The sequence below is a fragment of the Myotis nattereri genome (assembly GCF_964212035.1).
Source record: "Myotis nattereri genome assembly, chromosome: 7".
NCBI classification, from domain to species: Eukaryota; Metazoa; Chordata; class Mammalia; order Chiroptera; family Vespertilionidae; genus Myotis; species Myotis nattereri.
The window spans coordinates 10,795,515-10,810,534 of NC_138082.1; the positions used below are offsets into that span (position 1 = coordinate 10,795,515).

The 15,020-nt window shown below is 41.0% G+C and overlaps 1 protein-coding gene across 1 annotated transcript; it reads right to left on the bottom strand.

The window, feature by feature from the left end:
- Positions 1-3,894: 3,894 nt before the first annotated feature.
- LOC308522489 (T-cell surface glycoprotein CD1a-like) lies at positions 3,895-5,785 on the bottom strand (the record flags this gene model as incomplete). Its single annotated transcript, XM_081095974.1, has 4 exons — positions 3,895-3,992; positions 4,323-4,601; positions 5,045-5,323; positions 5,740-5,785. 4 exons carry the CDS (start codon positions 5,783-5,785, stop codon positions 3,895-3,897), a joined length of 702 nt encoding a protein of 233 aa, XP_080952100.1.
- Positions 5,786-15,020: the final 9,235 nt, after the last annotated feature.

Genomic DNA, 15,020 nt, shown 5'->3' on the forward strand with positions numbered 1-15,020 from the left:
GGAATCGAACCTGGGACCTTTCAGTCCACAGACCGACGCTCTATCCACTGAGCCAAACCGGTTTCGGCGAGTTATTTCTTTTCAAAATTAATAACTGTCGCCCTGGCCAGTTTTGCTCAGTTGGTTAGAGCACCATCCCATACACCAAAAAGGTGGCGGTTCAGTTCTGGTCAGGGGACATGCAAGTTGCAGGTTCAGTCCCTGATCAGGATGCAAGGCAACTAATCAGTGTTTCTTTCTCACATCGATGTTTCTCTCTCCTTCCTTCTCTAACTCTCTCTCTTTCTCTCTCTCTCTCTCTCTCTCTCTCTCTCTCTCTCTCTCTCTCTGCCGCCCCATCTCTAAAATCAATTTTTAAAAATAAAATTTAAATTTTAAAAGAAGTAGCTTCAAACAAATTAAATAATTAAAAACCTAGGACTCACCCAGCTGGTGTTGCCCACTGGTTGAACATTGACCTATGGTCGCTGTCAGGGCACAAGCCTGGGTTGCCGGCTCAATCCCCAGTAGAGGGCACGTAGGAGGAAGCTGATCAATGATTCTCTCTCATCATTGATGTTTCTGCCTTTCTCTCCCTCTCCCTTCCTCTCTAAAGTAAAAAATATATATTTAAAAAAGAAAACTAGCCCTACCTGGTTTGTTTTAGTGAATAGAATGTTGGCCTGTGGACTGAAGGGTCCTGGGTTCGATTCCGGTTAAGGGCATGTACCTTGGTTGCAGACTCCTCCCCTGCCCTGGCCCTGGTCATTGTTGGGGCTCATGCATGCAGGAGGCAGCCAGTTGCTGTGTTTCTCTCATATTGATGTTCCTCCCTGTCTTTCCCTCTTTCTTCCACTCTCTCTCTAAAAATCAATGGAAAAATATCCTCGAATGTGGATTTAAAAAGAAAGAAAAAAGAGAAACATACTCTCAGATAGTAAACATAGAGGAGTGTGTCCTCTTAACAGCAGCATATCCAAACACATTTGTGGGCCTAAAAGTACTCAATAAGTTAAGTTTCTATTTTATTCAAGGAACAATTTAAATGATGTAATTTTTAAATTTAATGTTTCATGTAACACAATGTACCAGACATACGTCATTTCAACACGTAGTCAATGTAAAACATTATTCATGAGATATTTTGCATTGCTTTTATATACCAAGTTGTCAGAATACGCTGTATATTTCACACTTGATGGCACATCTCAATTCTGACTGGCCACATTTCCAGTGTTCAGTAGCCACATGGGGTTCATGACTTTTCTGCTGAACAGTGCACATCTAGACCCTACCAGGCGAGGCGTAGGGCTAGTATTTCTATACGTCCCACACAGAGAGAGGGCAATATATCTTCTGAAAGGACTTCTTATACTCATGCAACTTTAAAATATCTAAGGAATGAAAAGCATACCCTGTTAAAGTTATAATGGAGATGTATTTAGTGAAGTTAGATAAATTCAAACATAAGTCTGTCAGGTTAGTTGGTGAGTCCGTTGAATTTTGGTACCTTTTTTATTCAAAACTAATTTACTTGGAATTAGTATAGGTGGCTTCTAAGTCAGTAATAGCCCAGTTATTCAGGATCTAAATGTTCTGGTTGGTTTACTGAGAACTTTGATTCTTTGCCTTTGACTTTACTATTTCACCACAGAGAACTGCTGTGTCACAAGTACAGGAAAGGTAAAACACTGGTCAGGTGAGTTAGTGTAAAAGGCAGGAAGAAGAAGTTAAAGACATGGTTAAAAAACACACAGGCCTGTTTTTGGATGACTTGCGTTCTGTTAAATCCATGTTCTTTTCTTTGCCTCACACTTAACTTTCTTGTGTCTCCATCCCTTCAAGTTACAAGGGTATTTTACAGCCAGAATGTCACTTTGTAAAGTTTATCCTTTTACTCTGTTGTGCATGTTGGTCTAATTCACATTCTTCTGTAGAGTTTCATATATCCTTAATCTAAAGTAATTTAAATGGGAATGGGGTAACTTTATTATTTACATAGTCTTTCAAATGGAATTTGTAATGTCTGGTTGTAAGGACAATGTGAATTTTTAGGTAAATGAATTGTATGGCAACCAAGCATATCCCATGGATTTGGGAGAAATAGAGCCTGAGATTTGAAGAAGAAGAAAAAAGGTAAAAGGTACAAACAACTTTAACTCCAGTGACACAGGGCTAAATTTAAACAGAGGAGCTTTATCACAGTCTAGAAAAAATACTAATCTTAGGTCCAGTCCACTTTATTTAACCCAGTTCACAAGGGGTTGATTTTGTTTTAATGGGTCTCAATATTGTTTTCTAAAATTACATTCTATAATCAGTATTCTATAGAAAACTGTACAGGAAGTAAATTAGATTAACTTCAATGGGAATATAACTTAAATTTTTTAAAATTTTAAATAAATGTATTTTTATTGCAGTAAAAGAAATAGGTGGCATGTATATTTTGGCAAAAGGAGCTATTCTGTGGTTATTTACTTTATCAGTCTTAAGTTATTATTTCACCCTTAAAGAATTTGTGATAAAGTCATGTAAATTTACTGGTTTTGATCATGACTGAGTCTGTTGCTTGTCTCTTTTTTTTTGGTGAGCAGTTATGTTTTTAAAAATATCTGTTTTTCCTTTTTGGTTAATATTATGAGCATGGATGCCAAAATTATTTTTTGCTCTAGATTCTTCATGTTGTTTAAAATGTTTCTTACACTTATGACAAGCCAAATGCGCCTTTTAGAAGCTGCTATTGCTACCTGTGGGATAACTGGCAGGAAAACAGGCCTTTTCTTTTCAATGGTTGGCTTTTACTCGAAGGAATTAAAAAAATGGCAGAAAATGCAGCGTTGGGTATGTCCAAGATTAGGACTGGTTTGTCAAGATTTTCTTTTGTTAAAGGAAATAACAAGAAAATAGCCACTATTGCATTTACTGAACTATTCTAAACTTAGGATTCGTTCCTTGATGCTTGGACCAGTGGAATGAACTGGACCAATGGAAGTGCTGAATTTCCCATGTAAGTTTGTGAATAGTGCCTCAAATTTTCCATTCATACACTTCGAGCCTGAGTTTACTTATAAATAGTATATTCTTTTTCACATATTGATAGAAAATGCATTTGTGTTAAGTAGCAGGATATATAATATTTCACTTGTTACTTCCTTGCTTCCTCATTTTTGCTCTAGAACCTCAGGTACCTGATTTTAATGGTAAATGCTAAGCAAACTTAACACAGGCTTTTATTGAAAGCATATTACATACAGTTATACACTTTGAAAATGATACAAATTTTAAAAAGACATACACTTTGCTCTCAGGCTTAAAAATTAGAAGGTGGAAGGGCCTACGTAACTACAACAACTGAAAAGAGTGAGAAGTAGATTCAGCAAAGTCCACTGAAAAGCGTGGTGGGAGTTCAGATGCTGCTTCCACTTGTGAATCAGGGAAGGCCCCCAGAAAGAGGTGACATCTGAAATGGCCTGAGATTCATCGATTTTTCAATATGTAGCGGTTGGTAGGATCTCATTTTATCCAGAGTTAAAATAAGACTTTTATCTCAGAACCAGGTCAGAAAGCAAAAGTACCTTTAGCTTATATTAATAACTAAACATTAAACACACAAATAACATATGAGCAACCAAAATTGTACGTGGACAGCTGAGCAGACATTATCGCCATGCTGCGTTTAAATATGTCTGGAATCGCAGGGCTGCTGGATCTCATTCCAAAGGAAGAAGAATGACAGGAGGCTCACAGTGTGACCTAATAAGCACATAGATTGAAGTTACTCTGCATGAGGTTTAGGTGAGAATTGAAGAGTAAAAGGAAAGAGACCGAGGAAAGAAGGACTAAGAGGAGAGAGAAGAAAGGTGGGAAGACAAGTAGGGCGTGGATAAAAGAACAGGAAAGATGGGCTCAAAAAACTCACCAGCGCTTCCTAAGCCAAAATGCAAGAGCTGTCAGAAGCACCAGGGGCACCATCACTGCCAAGATGATCCAGCCCATGGAGCCTTGATGATGTTCTGTGGGTTTGGGTGCACACAAGGTGTCATTTCAATCCCACCCCCTGTTGATTGCATTTCCCTGGTCTGCCTTTTTTATTTGAGTGTTCGCCTCACTAATTTTTGTTGTTTTTTCCTCTCTCCTTCCTCTTCAGAGATGAATCTTTTATCTAACCCTCAACATCTTCCTACTTCTGCAGGTCTCTCAATTTTAGTTCTTCTATTTATTGAATTAATTATTTTCATTCTTTTGGGTCTGGAGTCCATAAATCCCAAATGTTTTACTTGGCTCTCCTGCTCTGTTGTGGACCATCTACCCCTATTCCCAGTGATGGCCCCAGTGTATCTTACCCAAGTGGAGGAGGATGTCCTGGCCTCCTAGACTGCTATGTCTCACCCGGCAATACAGGCCTGATGTCTCAGTGGCTTCCACATCCAAGAGAACCTGAAGGTACCATGTCCCATCAGCATTGGGCAAGATATCACTTTGTTGAGTGCCCTGTTGTACCTGTTCACCTCGCATCCACTGTACCCAAATTGGCTTTGGATGGAAGCCTGAGACATGGCAAACCAGCATCTGTTGGCCAGGACCAGGATTGGAGCCAGTGGACAGCCAGGCCTCCGGTTTTACTGCAGAGAACAGGAGAGATACTCAGATAAGGACACTAACACAGACTCGGAGGTTCATATCTTCACATCAGCCTAGACCAGCGGTTCTCAACCTGTGGGTCGCGACCCATTTGGGGGTCAAACGACCCTTTCACATGGGTTGCCTAAATACATCCTGCATATCAGATATTTACATTATGATTCATTACAGTAGCAAAATTACAGTTGTGAAGTAGCAACAAAAGTAGTTTTATGGTTGGGGGTCACCACAACATGAGGAACTGTATTAAAGGATCGCGGCATTAGGAAGGTTGAGAACCACTGGCCTAGGCGGACACATCTATCCCAAGCTGGGAATTCATCACACATTATCCTTCTCCCTCTTGCCCCCTTGTCCTCAATTTAAAGGGAAGGTGGGAAGGTGTAATTTTAGAGAATACTTGGAGGAAGGGTATGGGACTGACCTTCTCTTTGGAGATCGGCCTTCCCTGCATCGAGGATACTCAAGAGGAAACGTGGGCAGGTGTAGCTGAGCATCCTCTGTACTATTCTGTTGGTGACATGGTATTGATTCAATACTCTGCTTATAGGCTGAGCTCTAATTTCATCCTTTACCGATGGCCACCATGAACTGTTCTGAAAGTGTATGAGCTCTGATCCTTGATAAGCAATTCGATCGAAGGCTACTATGGATCCCCCAGGGAGCAGCTCACAGCCTGCTGTTAACTCTACCACCAAGGGATCTAGGGAAGAAGGGTTATAAATTAGAGGAAAGAGGGAATAAAAAGATGAAATTATTGGAAGCGAAAAAAGAAAATAGAAGAAGTTTGGGGGCTTTGAGATAATGGAACAAACTTTTGTTTGATCAGAATTTCAGAAAAAATGTAATTGGTGGTAGTTGAAGGTAGAGAAAAAATGGCTTTTTTTGGAAATTGAGGTGAGCAAATTGTTGAAAGAAGGTGACATAATATAGTGAGAGCAAGAGAATAAATCACATAGTGTGAGAGTTGTGATTATAATAACCCAGGGTGAATGAAGTGTACAGACAGAGAATGCTGATGAGATTGAATGTGGGGAAAATTGGAATAAGGAACTGATTGAGACACACACACCCCTCACCCAGCACATTGCACCTCCCCATTTTGGGAATTGAACTTACATTTAAGCTGCCATTCACTGGCATGTCTGTGAAGTTTGTTCGTCATTCTAATGGAGAACCCATGGAAGTATTCTTCCAGGTCTTTTATCTCTTCCTTGCTCAAGTTTCCATTGGACCAAGGACGCAGGAAAATAATTCTGCCAGAGTTGGTGTCCCAGCCATGAGTCTGCAAGTCACCCAACCAAGCAGAGTGCCAACTTTTCACCCAGGAATGGTTGTAGAAGGATGAGATGTGGATAATTCTGAAGGAGATCTCCTCCTGGAAGGCTGAGGCAAAAGAATAGGTAGAATGAGGAGAAATAAAGGCATCGGGAAGGAGAGAGAATGAAGAAAGGTGCCAGGAAGGAAACACTCAGCATCTGGAGATTAGGGAAGCCATGGCTACCTCAGCAGAGGTTCAGCTGCCCAGGAACCCAGGCTTTACAAACAACCTTCAGAAGGGCACAGGGTCCCAGAGTACGGGACACTCAGAACTACGCTGACACTCTCCTCTCCAGGTATTTTCTGAGGACACTGCACCACACAGAAACACACACACACACACACACACACACACACACACACACACACACCCCTTTTGCACCCAACAGGGAAGTTGCCATAGTTCTTACCCTCTTCATTGTCACCAGCCGCGAGGAGAACAGCTAACAATGGAATTTGCAGAAACAGCATTTCAGTTACAGATGTTATTCCTTTCTCAGGAAAGTTTGTCTTTGTTTTCTGTTTTAAATAAAACTACTCCACAATACTTCTATTCTGACTTCCTTCTTCTACCAACAAACCACCACCAAAAAAAAAAAAAAAAAAAAAAAGTGCTCCTTCCCTAAACTCTAGGCACTGATTCAGCCTCTCATATTCCCTCCACTTCTGACTTTCAACTTCTCCCCTTGCTACCAGCCTTCATTCCGTTCATCTTTCTCTAATTCAGCCTCTATGGACTAAGTGTTATGCGCTATTGAAGTCAGTTTACTTCTGAGGACATTTTCTTCTCATTCAGACAATGAAAGCATAAAACCAAATGGCTTTCCAATTTCTACCTGATGTTCGTTGTCCCTGCTCTTTCCTGTCACTCTGTTCTTCTCTTGCCAAATTTAAATTTTCTTCAAATACTCTTCTTCTATCTGAGCCCCACCCCACCTCATTCATATTTCTGACATTTCATTAGTTTTTTAGAATTTGATTTTCAGAATCTCCTATGGTTGCCCTGTGTAGCAGTGTAAACTACTACTCCATTATCCTTAGGGAAGAACCAGTAGCCATCACAGAGACCTCAGGAACCTAGAAACATAAAGAAACATCTCCTCTGACTTGCGTTGATATATGCCCAAAAGAAATTTTACTCAAATGTCACTTAGCACCTGCCTGGATACAAGCACCTTGCAATAGTCATGAATATATAGTGGTCTACAAGGCAATCACTTTATTCAAGGAGCTTTTATTCTACTTAAGACAAAAACACATCTATTAAGGATTATAAACTTTAGTGTGTGGGGTTTTATTATAATACTAGAAGCCCAGCGCGGGAAATTGTGTGGTAGCTCGCCTCTGCTTGCAGTACTCGCCACCCCACAGGCCCACCCACCTCAGCTCCTGTGGGCCACGGGGGGAGGGACTGAGAGGTGGTCAATGCACCTCATAGCGACTGGTGGATTGGTCGTTCTGGTCGTGACTCTTGTTCTTTTATTAGTATAGATATAGACTCTACAAAAACAAGCCTTCTTGAAACAAAGTGGCAACCCTTAACTAATGTTGCCCACTCACAATCTTGGCTCCAGTGACTTGCTCAGGGAGTTGGGTCTGTATACCTCTGTTCTACTGGGTCGCAAATTCAATGGAATGCCTGGCAAGGGCAACAATGAATAAGTTTGACTGATTGAATAATTGAGTTCAGGCATCCAATTATTTTTTTAATATATTTTATTGATTTTTTTACAGAGAGGAAGGGAGAGGGATAGAGAGTTAGAAACATCGATGAGAGAGAAACATCAGCTGCCTCCTGCACACCCCCTACTGGGGATGTGCCCACAGCCAAGGCACATGCCCTTGACTGGAATCAAACCTGGGACCTTTCAGTCTGCAGGCAGATGCTCTATCCACTGAGCCAAACTGGTCAGGGCTCCAATTATTTTTTTAATTAGATTTTTAGCATAATTGTTTAAGGCATCAGAAATCATTACTTGTATTTCTAGTTGGTGAAATGAGAATCTTATATAGTTTTATTTAGGATTAAAATATATGCTAATAAGCATAAAGTTTTCACAGATGTTATACTATATATCTTCTATTATAATTTTTCAAAAGCAGTGATAATTTGTGGGAAATTAAATTAATAGAATATTCTGGAGTTCCTTATCCTAGATTTCCTTCTTATTGGCCCTGCTTGGATGTTCCATGCCTGTTTTATCATAAGTTGGTCTTTGCTGGCCATGCTGACCCTCATTCTTATAATGTTTAAAAGGCTCTTAAAATGTTGTTTTCCTTTGTAACTTCTACATAAATGTGCTCTGGCTATTATTTTATTATTTATGTACAAGTAAACAGAAATTATCCAAGGCTAATTCTTAAGATATATTGGAAAAAAGTGAAGATTATCTTAATCTAAAATTAAAAGGCCAAAATGCGAGGCAATAAGGGTTTATTTGGGATCAAAATATTGCAATTTGGGAAGCACAGATTCAAGCAGAAACCCACCTACTGTCCTGATTATAGGGTGAGAACAAGGGAATTTTAGGAGAAAAGAATTGGATAATTGCATGAAACAAACAAACAAAAAGATTCCTATTGGTGCTAACAAGCTGATAAGCTAAATTACTCTATGCCTATGGTAGGGGTTCAGAACAGGCCTCCCCAGCATGTGCCACAGTAACATTTGTATTATTTTGAGCCTTTGCATTGGAATTATGTTGGGCCAAAGACAATTGGAATTATGTTGAACCTGCAGGTTTATAAGAAACTTTTACTTCTCCCTTAAAGAATTTAAATGAGGGGACTTGCCCATAATGAGCTTTCAGCAGAAACATTTTTTAACCAATCTACATGGCAGGGCAGACTACTAGTTACTGAACGTCTCTTATTATCAACCTTTTGAAGCTCCAACCGTTCCTACCTCATCTTTACCTCAGAATTGTCTCTTATACCTCAATTTATAAAAGTGCCAGGTGGTAAATCTGACAAGTTCAGTGACAGAAAGTAGCCTCACAGGGTGACCTGTCATAACTTGCTAACTAGTCAGGTCACAATGGGTAGTCATGCTCCAGGTCTATAACAGGTGTATCTTTGCCTTAAGCAAGCTCTGTCCATGGTTTTTGTGCATCTAGGTTAACACACCTTTGAAATGTCAAAAGTAATCTTTTCCAGACCCCTCTCAGGTGTAACCACCTCAGGGGAGCACATACTCTTGTTAACTGTCCTGCCCCCCTTTTGGTGCCGGGACTACACTCCATGAACTGAGCCACACTGGCCAGGGCAGGACGCTCCTGTTTTCCCCTGTGTCTTCAGACTTCCCTGAAAATCCTTCCTCTTGATCCATTGGTGCTTAGGCTACCAGCATGCTCATGCTCTAACAGCTGTTACGTGGTGCTCCTCAAACACCATCAGAGCTCTGGGATTTCTCTGTCCTCTGAAGCTCTCCTCAGAACCCAGACGGGAGCTCCCCTCCCACACAGTCTCACACACTCATCTGAACTCCCCCTCCCCAGCAGCAGTGACCTCAACTTCCCTGCTGGAGAAATCCACTGCCTTTTACAGTCATGTGCCTTTTACTGAGCTTCTTCTTTTCCCTCCCACTTGGCTTCAAGCTTCTCTGTCCTCTTTCTGGTGTTCAGCATCTCTGTGTATCTGATGAGAGTGCTTCTTGCCCTTTACAGCAAGTCACTTGCCCTAACAGGATCTGAGGACGGAGAGTCAAGATAAATTCCTGGATGAGACACCTGCTGGATGCAGTGAATTGGAAAAAACCACATCAGCATTCTGGCCTCAATTTTCTTTTTTTTTTTTTTTGATTTTTTTTTTTATTATTAGTTAAGGTATTACAAATGTGTCCTCATCCCCCCCATTAACCCCCAACCTCCCCCCCCACACACACACACAAACTCATGCTCCCATCCCCCTGTTGTCCATGTCCATTGGTTTGGCTTACATACATATATACAAATCCTTCGGTTGATCTCTTCCCCTTACCCCCGCCCTCCCCTACTTTCCTTCTGGGGATTGATAGCCTGATCGCTGTTTCTCAGTCTTTGGATCTGTCCCTTTTCATCAGTCTATGTTGTTCTCTATAATCCACAAATGAGTGAGATCATGTTGTATTTATCTTTCTTTGACTGGCTTATTTCACTTAGCATAATGCTCTCCAGTTCCATCCATGGTGTTGCAAAAGGCAAGAGTTCCTTTTTTTTTTTTTTTTACCGCAGCATAGTATTCCATTGTGTAGATGTACCACAGTTTTCTAATCCACTCATCTGCTGATGGGCACTTAGGCTGTTTCCAAATCTTAGCTATGGTGAATTGTGCTGCTATGAACATAGGGGTGCATATATCCTTTCTGATTGGCGTTTCTGGTTTCTTGGGATATATTCCTAGTAGTGGGATCACTGGGTCAAATGGGAGTTCCATTTTTAGTTTTTTGTGGAAGCTCCATACTGTTCTCCACAGTGGCTGCACCAGTCTGCATTCCCACCAGCAGTGCAGAAGAGTTCCTTTTTCTCCACATCCTCTCCAACTCTTGTTGTTTGTTGATTTGTTGATGATAGCCATTCTGACAGGTGTGAGATGATAACGTATTGTCGTTTTGATTTGCACTCAATTTTCTTATCTGTAGAATAACTGGGTTGAAAGAAGTAAATGTTTTCTAATCTTGTCACCTTTCCCTCTAGCATTCTGTGTGTCTTACTGGGCTCCCTTTTCTCCCCATCCATGTGCTCTTCCTCCCCATTTTGTTTTTCCCTCATTTTTTAAACTTTACTTTTCAATTAGTTTATTTTAAATATTATTTAGTACTAGTTTTAGGTGTATAACATAGTGGTAAGACAATTATATCCTTATAAGGCATCCTGAATTTTGGGCCTCATCCTCTAGAAATTCTGTTTCTTTGTTATGGAGTGGGGCCACAACATTAGTAACAAAGAAACAGAATTTCCATAGGATGAGGCCCAGAAATTAGGATTTTATTTTATTTTTTTTAAATATATTTTATTGATTTTTTACAGAGAGGAAGGGAGAGGGATAGAGAGTTAGAAACATCAATGAGAGAGAAGCATCGATCAGCTGCCTCCTGCACACCCCCCACTGGTGATGTGCCTGCAACCAAGGTACATGCCCTTGACCGGAATCGAACCTGGGACCCTTAAGTCTCCAGGCCGACACTCTATCCAGTGAGCCACACCAACTAGGGTGAAATCAGGATTTTAAAAAGATTGCCAGGTGATTCTAATGTGCAGCCAAGGTTGGGAACGACTGGTCTAACTTTAGACCCACCCATGTTTTCACAAATGGTAAGATTTCATTCTTTTTTATGGCTGTGTAATATTCCATTGTATATCTGTGCTACCACTTTCTTATATGTCCTCTATCGATGGGCACTTGACTTGTTTCCATATCTTGGTCCTTCCTTGTTTCTCCTTCTGCATGTCGTAGCAGTCACTCCCCATTTAGCCCCCAGCACAGCTCCCAGCCTCCTCTCCATTTTCTCATAGTCCCCATCCATTCAATATCATCTCAGTCTTTCCTTAATGACTCACTTTCAATGCTAAAGCATTGTTTCACTGTGTAACCTTTAATTGCTGGGTGTAATATGTAAATCACAGTTATGGAATTTATTTCTGGAATGATGGTACAAAACATAACTTGAGAAGACTGTGGTAATTCTCATGTGAGGGAAAGTACAGGGATGGAATGAGTCTCAAATGTTTTATCTTTCCAGCCAGTGTGGCTCAGTGGTTGAGCACTGACCCATGAGCCAAGAGGTACCAGGTTCAATTCCTGGTCAGGGCATATACCCAGGTTGCCGCCTCAGTCCCCATTAAGAAGACGTGCATTAGGCAGTTGATCGATATCTCTCTCATTGATGTTTCTCTCTCACTCTCCCTCTCCCTACACACACAAAAATGTTCAATGATCCACAATCCGCAAAGTCAAGGACTGTCCTTGAGGTTTTAATTCCCCCACGTCTGCAGTTTTGAGCAACCAAAACTGATAATCCCTTCTCACAGGTGTCCGACCACATCATGTAAAAGCCTTAGGACGCAATGGGAAAGACTTGCAGTGCAGCCAAAGTTCAGGGCTGTTGCCTTGCAGTCGCTGGGGGGTGGGAAGTGGACTGAGAAAATGTAAGGTAGGACAGAAGAGGTGACTGATACAAGAAGCTTTTTAAAAAAATTATCTTTATTACTAGCAGGTCTTTATGAATAAACATATAAATATAATATCTACACAAAACCAATTATTTTTTATAGGAAATCGTCCATAGGCCTGTCTGTTCAGTAACTGTTTAACTCCCAGTTATTCAATACAGACACCTATTCAAGTACAGACATTCACAAGAATCAGGTTACAGCTCTTTAACGCTGTCTAAGGAGAACTTCCTGTGAAACTCTATGTTGCTCACCTTCACTCTATTCGAAATTAAAAACCAGTGCCTGTCCAGGTGGTGTGGCTCAGTGGTTGAGCATCGACCTATGAACCAGGAAGTCTAGTTTGATTGTAGTCAGGGCACATGCCCAGGTTGCAGGCTAGATCCCCAGTGTGGGGTTTGCAGAAGGCAGCCAATCAATACTTCTCTCTCATCAATGTTTCTATCTCTTTCTCCCTCTCCTTTCCTCTCTGAAATCAATAAAAATATATTTAAAAAATAAGGCCAGTGAGTTAAAAAACAACAAAACACCCTTTGCCTGATGTGCCGCTGTTCACCTGCAGTAACAGCTGTTCATCTGTTGGGACCGTTACCCTAACCCACCACTCTGAGAAGATAAGGCAAACTCAGTATGGAACCTTGCAAGTGAACTATTGATGTGGGCAGCTTGACTCTGATGTACTTACCTCATGTCGCTTCCCCATAGTTACAGTCTGTCTCACATGAAATCTCTATATTGCACTGTAATCTGAAAGTCTTAATTTCTCCAGTTTTTGTTAGTTACTCTCCTTTAATCTCCAAATTGAAGTATGGATAAGAAATTATACCAAGTAAATTCCTGTAAACCAATTTAATTTCATTATTCTAAAACTACAGTTACATAATTTCTACTTATCCAACTTGTATTATATTTTATGAAAAGTATCTTCAGACAGATCAATTCTTATTCATATAAAAATTATACACGGTATCGCTTCTCGGCCTTTTGGCGAAGATCAAGTGTAAAAATTATACACGGTAAAAACTAATTGGAAAATGAAATCTTGAATTTTACCTGTAAAAGGTTACTTTTGAAAGTTATCATTTATAGCCATTATTTCTACAAAAATTCAGTATCCCCTGATTGACTTAGGTCAATGTACTTATGTATTCCCTGTGTCTGAACACTTGTTGCTGCCTCACAAGAAAATAGAACTTTTATGTTAAAATTAAGTCTGTCCTTCTTGATTTTTTTCCTGTGTACTTTTATGGATATTGCCTCAAATTTTCTTTTCATACACCTCGAGCCTGAATTAACTTTAAATAGCATATTCTTTTTTCACAAATTGCTAGAAAAATGCGTTTGTGTTAAGTTGCAGGATATATAATATTGTCACTAGTTACTTCCTTGTTTTCTCCTTCCTTGCTCTAGAACTTCAGGTACCTGATCTTAGTGGTAAAAGCTAAGCAAACTTAACACAGGCTTTTATTGAAGGCATATTACATAGAGTTATACACTTTGTAAATGATACAAATTTTAAAAAGACAGACTTTGCTCTCAAGTTAAAAATTAGATGGTGAAAAGGGGCCTACATGACTGCAACAACGGATAAAAAGTGAGAAGTAGATTCAGCAAAGTCCACTGAAAAGCGTGGTGGGAGTTCAGACGCTGCTTCCACTTGTGAATCAGGGAAGGCCGCCATAAAGAAGTGACATCTGAAAATGGCCTGAGATTCATCAGTTTTTCAAAATGTAGTGGTTGCTAGGATCTCATTTTATCCAGAGTTAAAATAAGACTTTTTATCTCTGAACGAGGTCAGAAAGCAAGTTCTACGAAATTATCTTTATCTTATTATTAATAAACTAATCACTAAACACACAAATAACAACACATAAACAATCAAGATGATACATGGAGAGCTGAGCGGACATTGTCGCCATGCTGCGTTTAAATATGTCTGGAACCCCAGGGCTGCTGGATCTCATTCCAAAGGCTGAAGAATGGCAGGCGGCTCACAGTGTGACCTGATAAGAACAGAGATGGAAGTGACTCTGCATGAGGAGGAGGTGAGAACTGAAGAGTAGAAGGAAAGGGACTGAGGAAAGAGGGACTAAGAGGAGAGGGAAGAAAGGTGGGAAGACAAGTAGGGAGTGGATGAAAGAATAGGAAAGATGGGCTCAAAAAACTCACCAGCGCTTCCTAAGCCAAAATGCAAGAGCTGTCAGAAGCACCAGGGGCGCCATCACTGCCAAGACGATCCAGCCCACAGAGCCTTGATGATGTTCTGTGGGTTTGGGTGCACACAAGGTGCACCCATCAGCATTGGGCAGGATATCACTTTGTTGAGTGCCCTGTTGTACCTGTTCACCTCGCATCCACTTTACCCAAATTGGCTTTGGATGGAAGCCAGAGACATGGCAAACCAGTATCTGATGGTCAGGACCAGGATTGGGGCCAGTGGACAGCCAGGCCTCTGGTTTTACTGCAGAGAACAGGAAAGATCCTATATAATAAAAGTGTAATCTAAGTGTCCGACGATTCATTTGACCCTTCGTCTGGCTCCTCCACCAGTTGCTATGACGCGCACTGACCACCACTGCGCAGACGCTTACACCGGTAGGTTAGCTTACTGCTGGGGTCCGGCCTATAGGGACTGGGTGAGACGGGCTGGACACACCCTGGAGCCCTCCTGCTGTTCTCCCTGGCCGGCCCATGTCCCGCTGTCTCTCCCGGCTGGCACACCTGATCACCCCCGATCACCGGCCAGGCCAAAGGACCCCACCTGTGCACTGGCCTCTAGTATTCAGATAAGGACTCTAACACAGACTTGGGGATTCATATCTTCACATAAGTTTAGACGGACACATCTATGACATGCTGGGAATTCACCCATTATCCTTCTCCCTTTTGACTCCTTATCTCAATTTAAAGGGAAGGTGGGAAGGTATAATT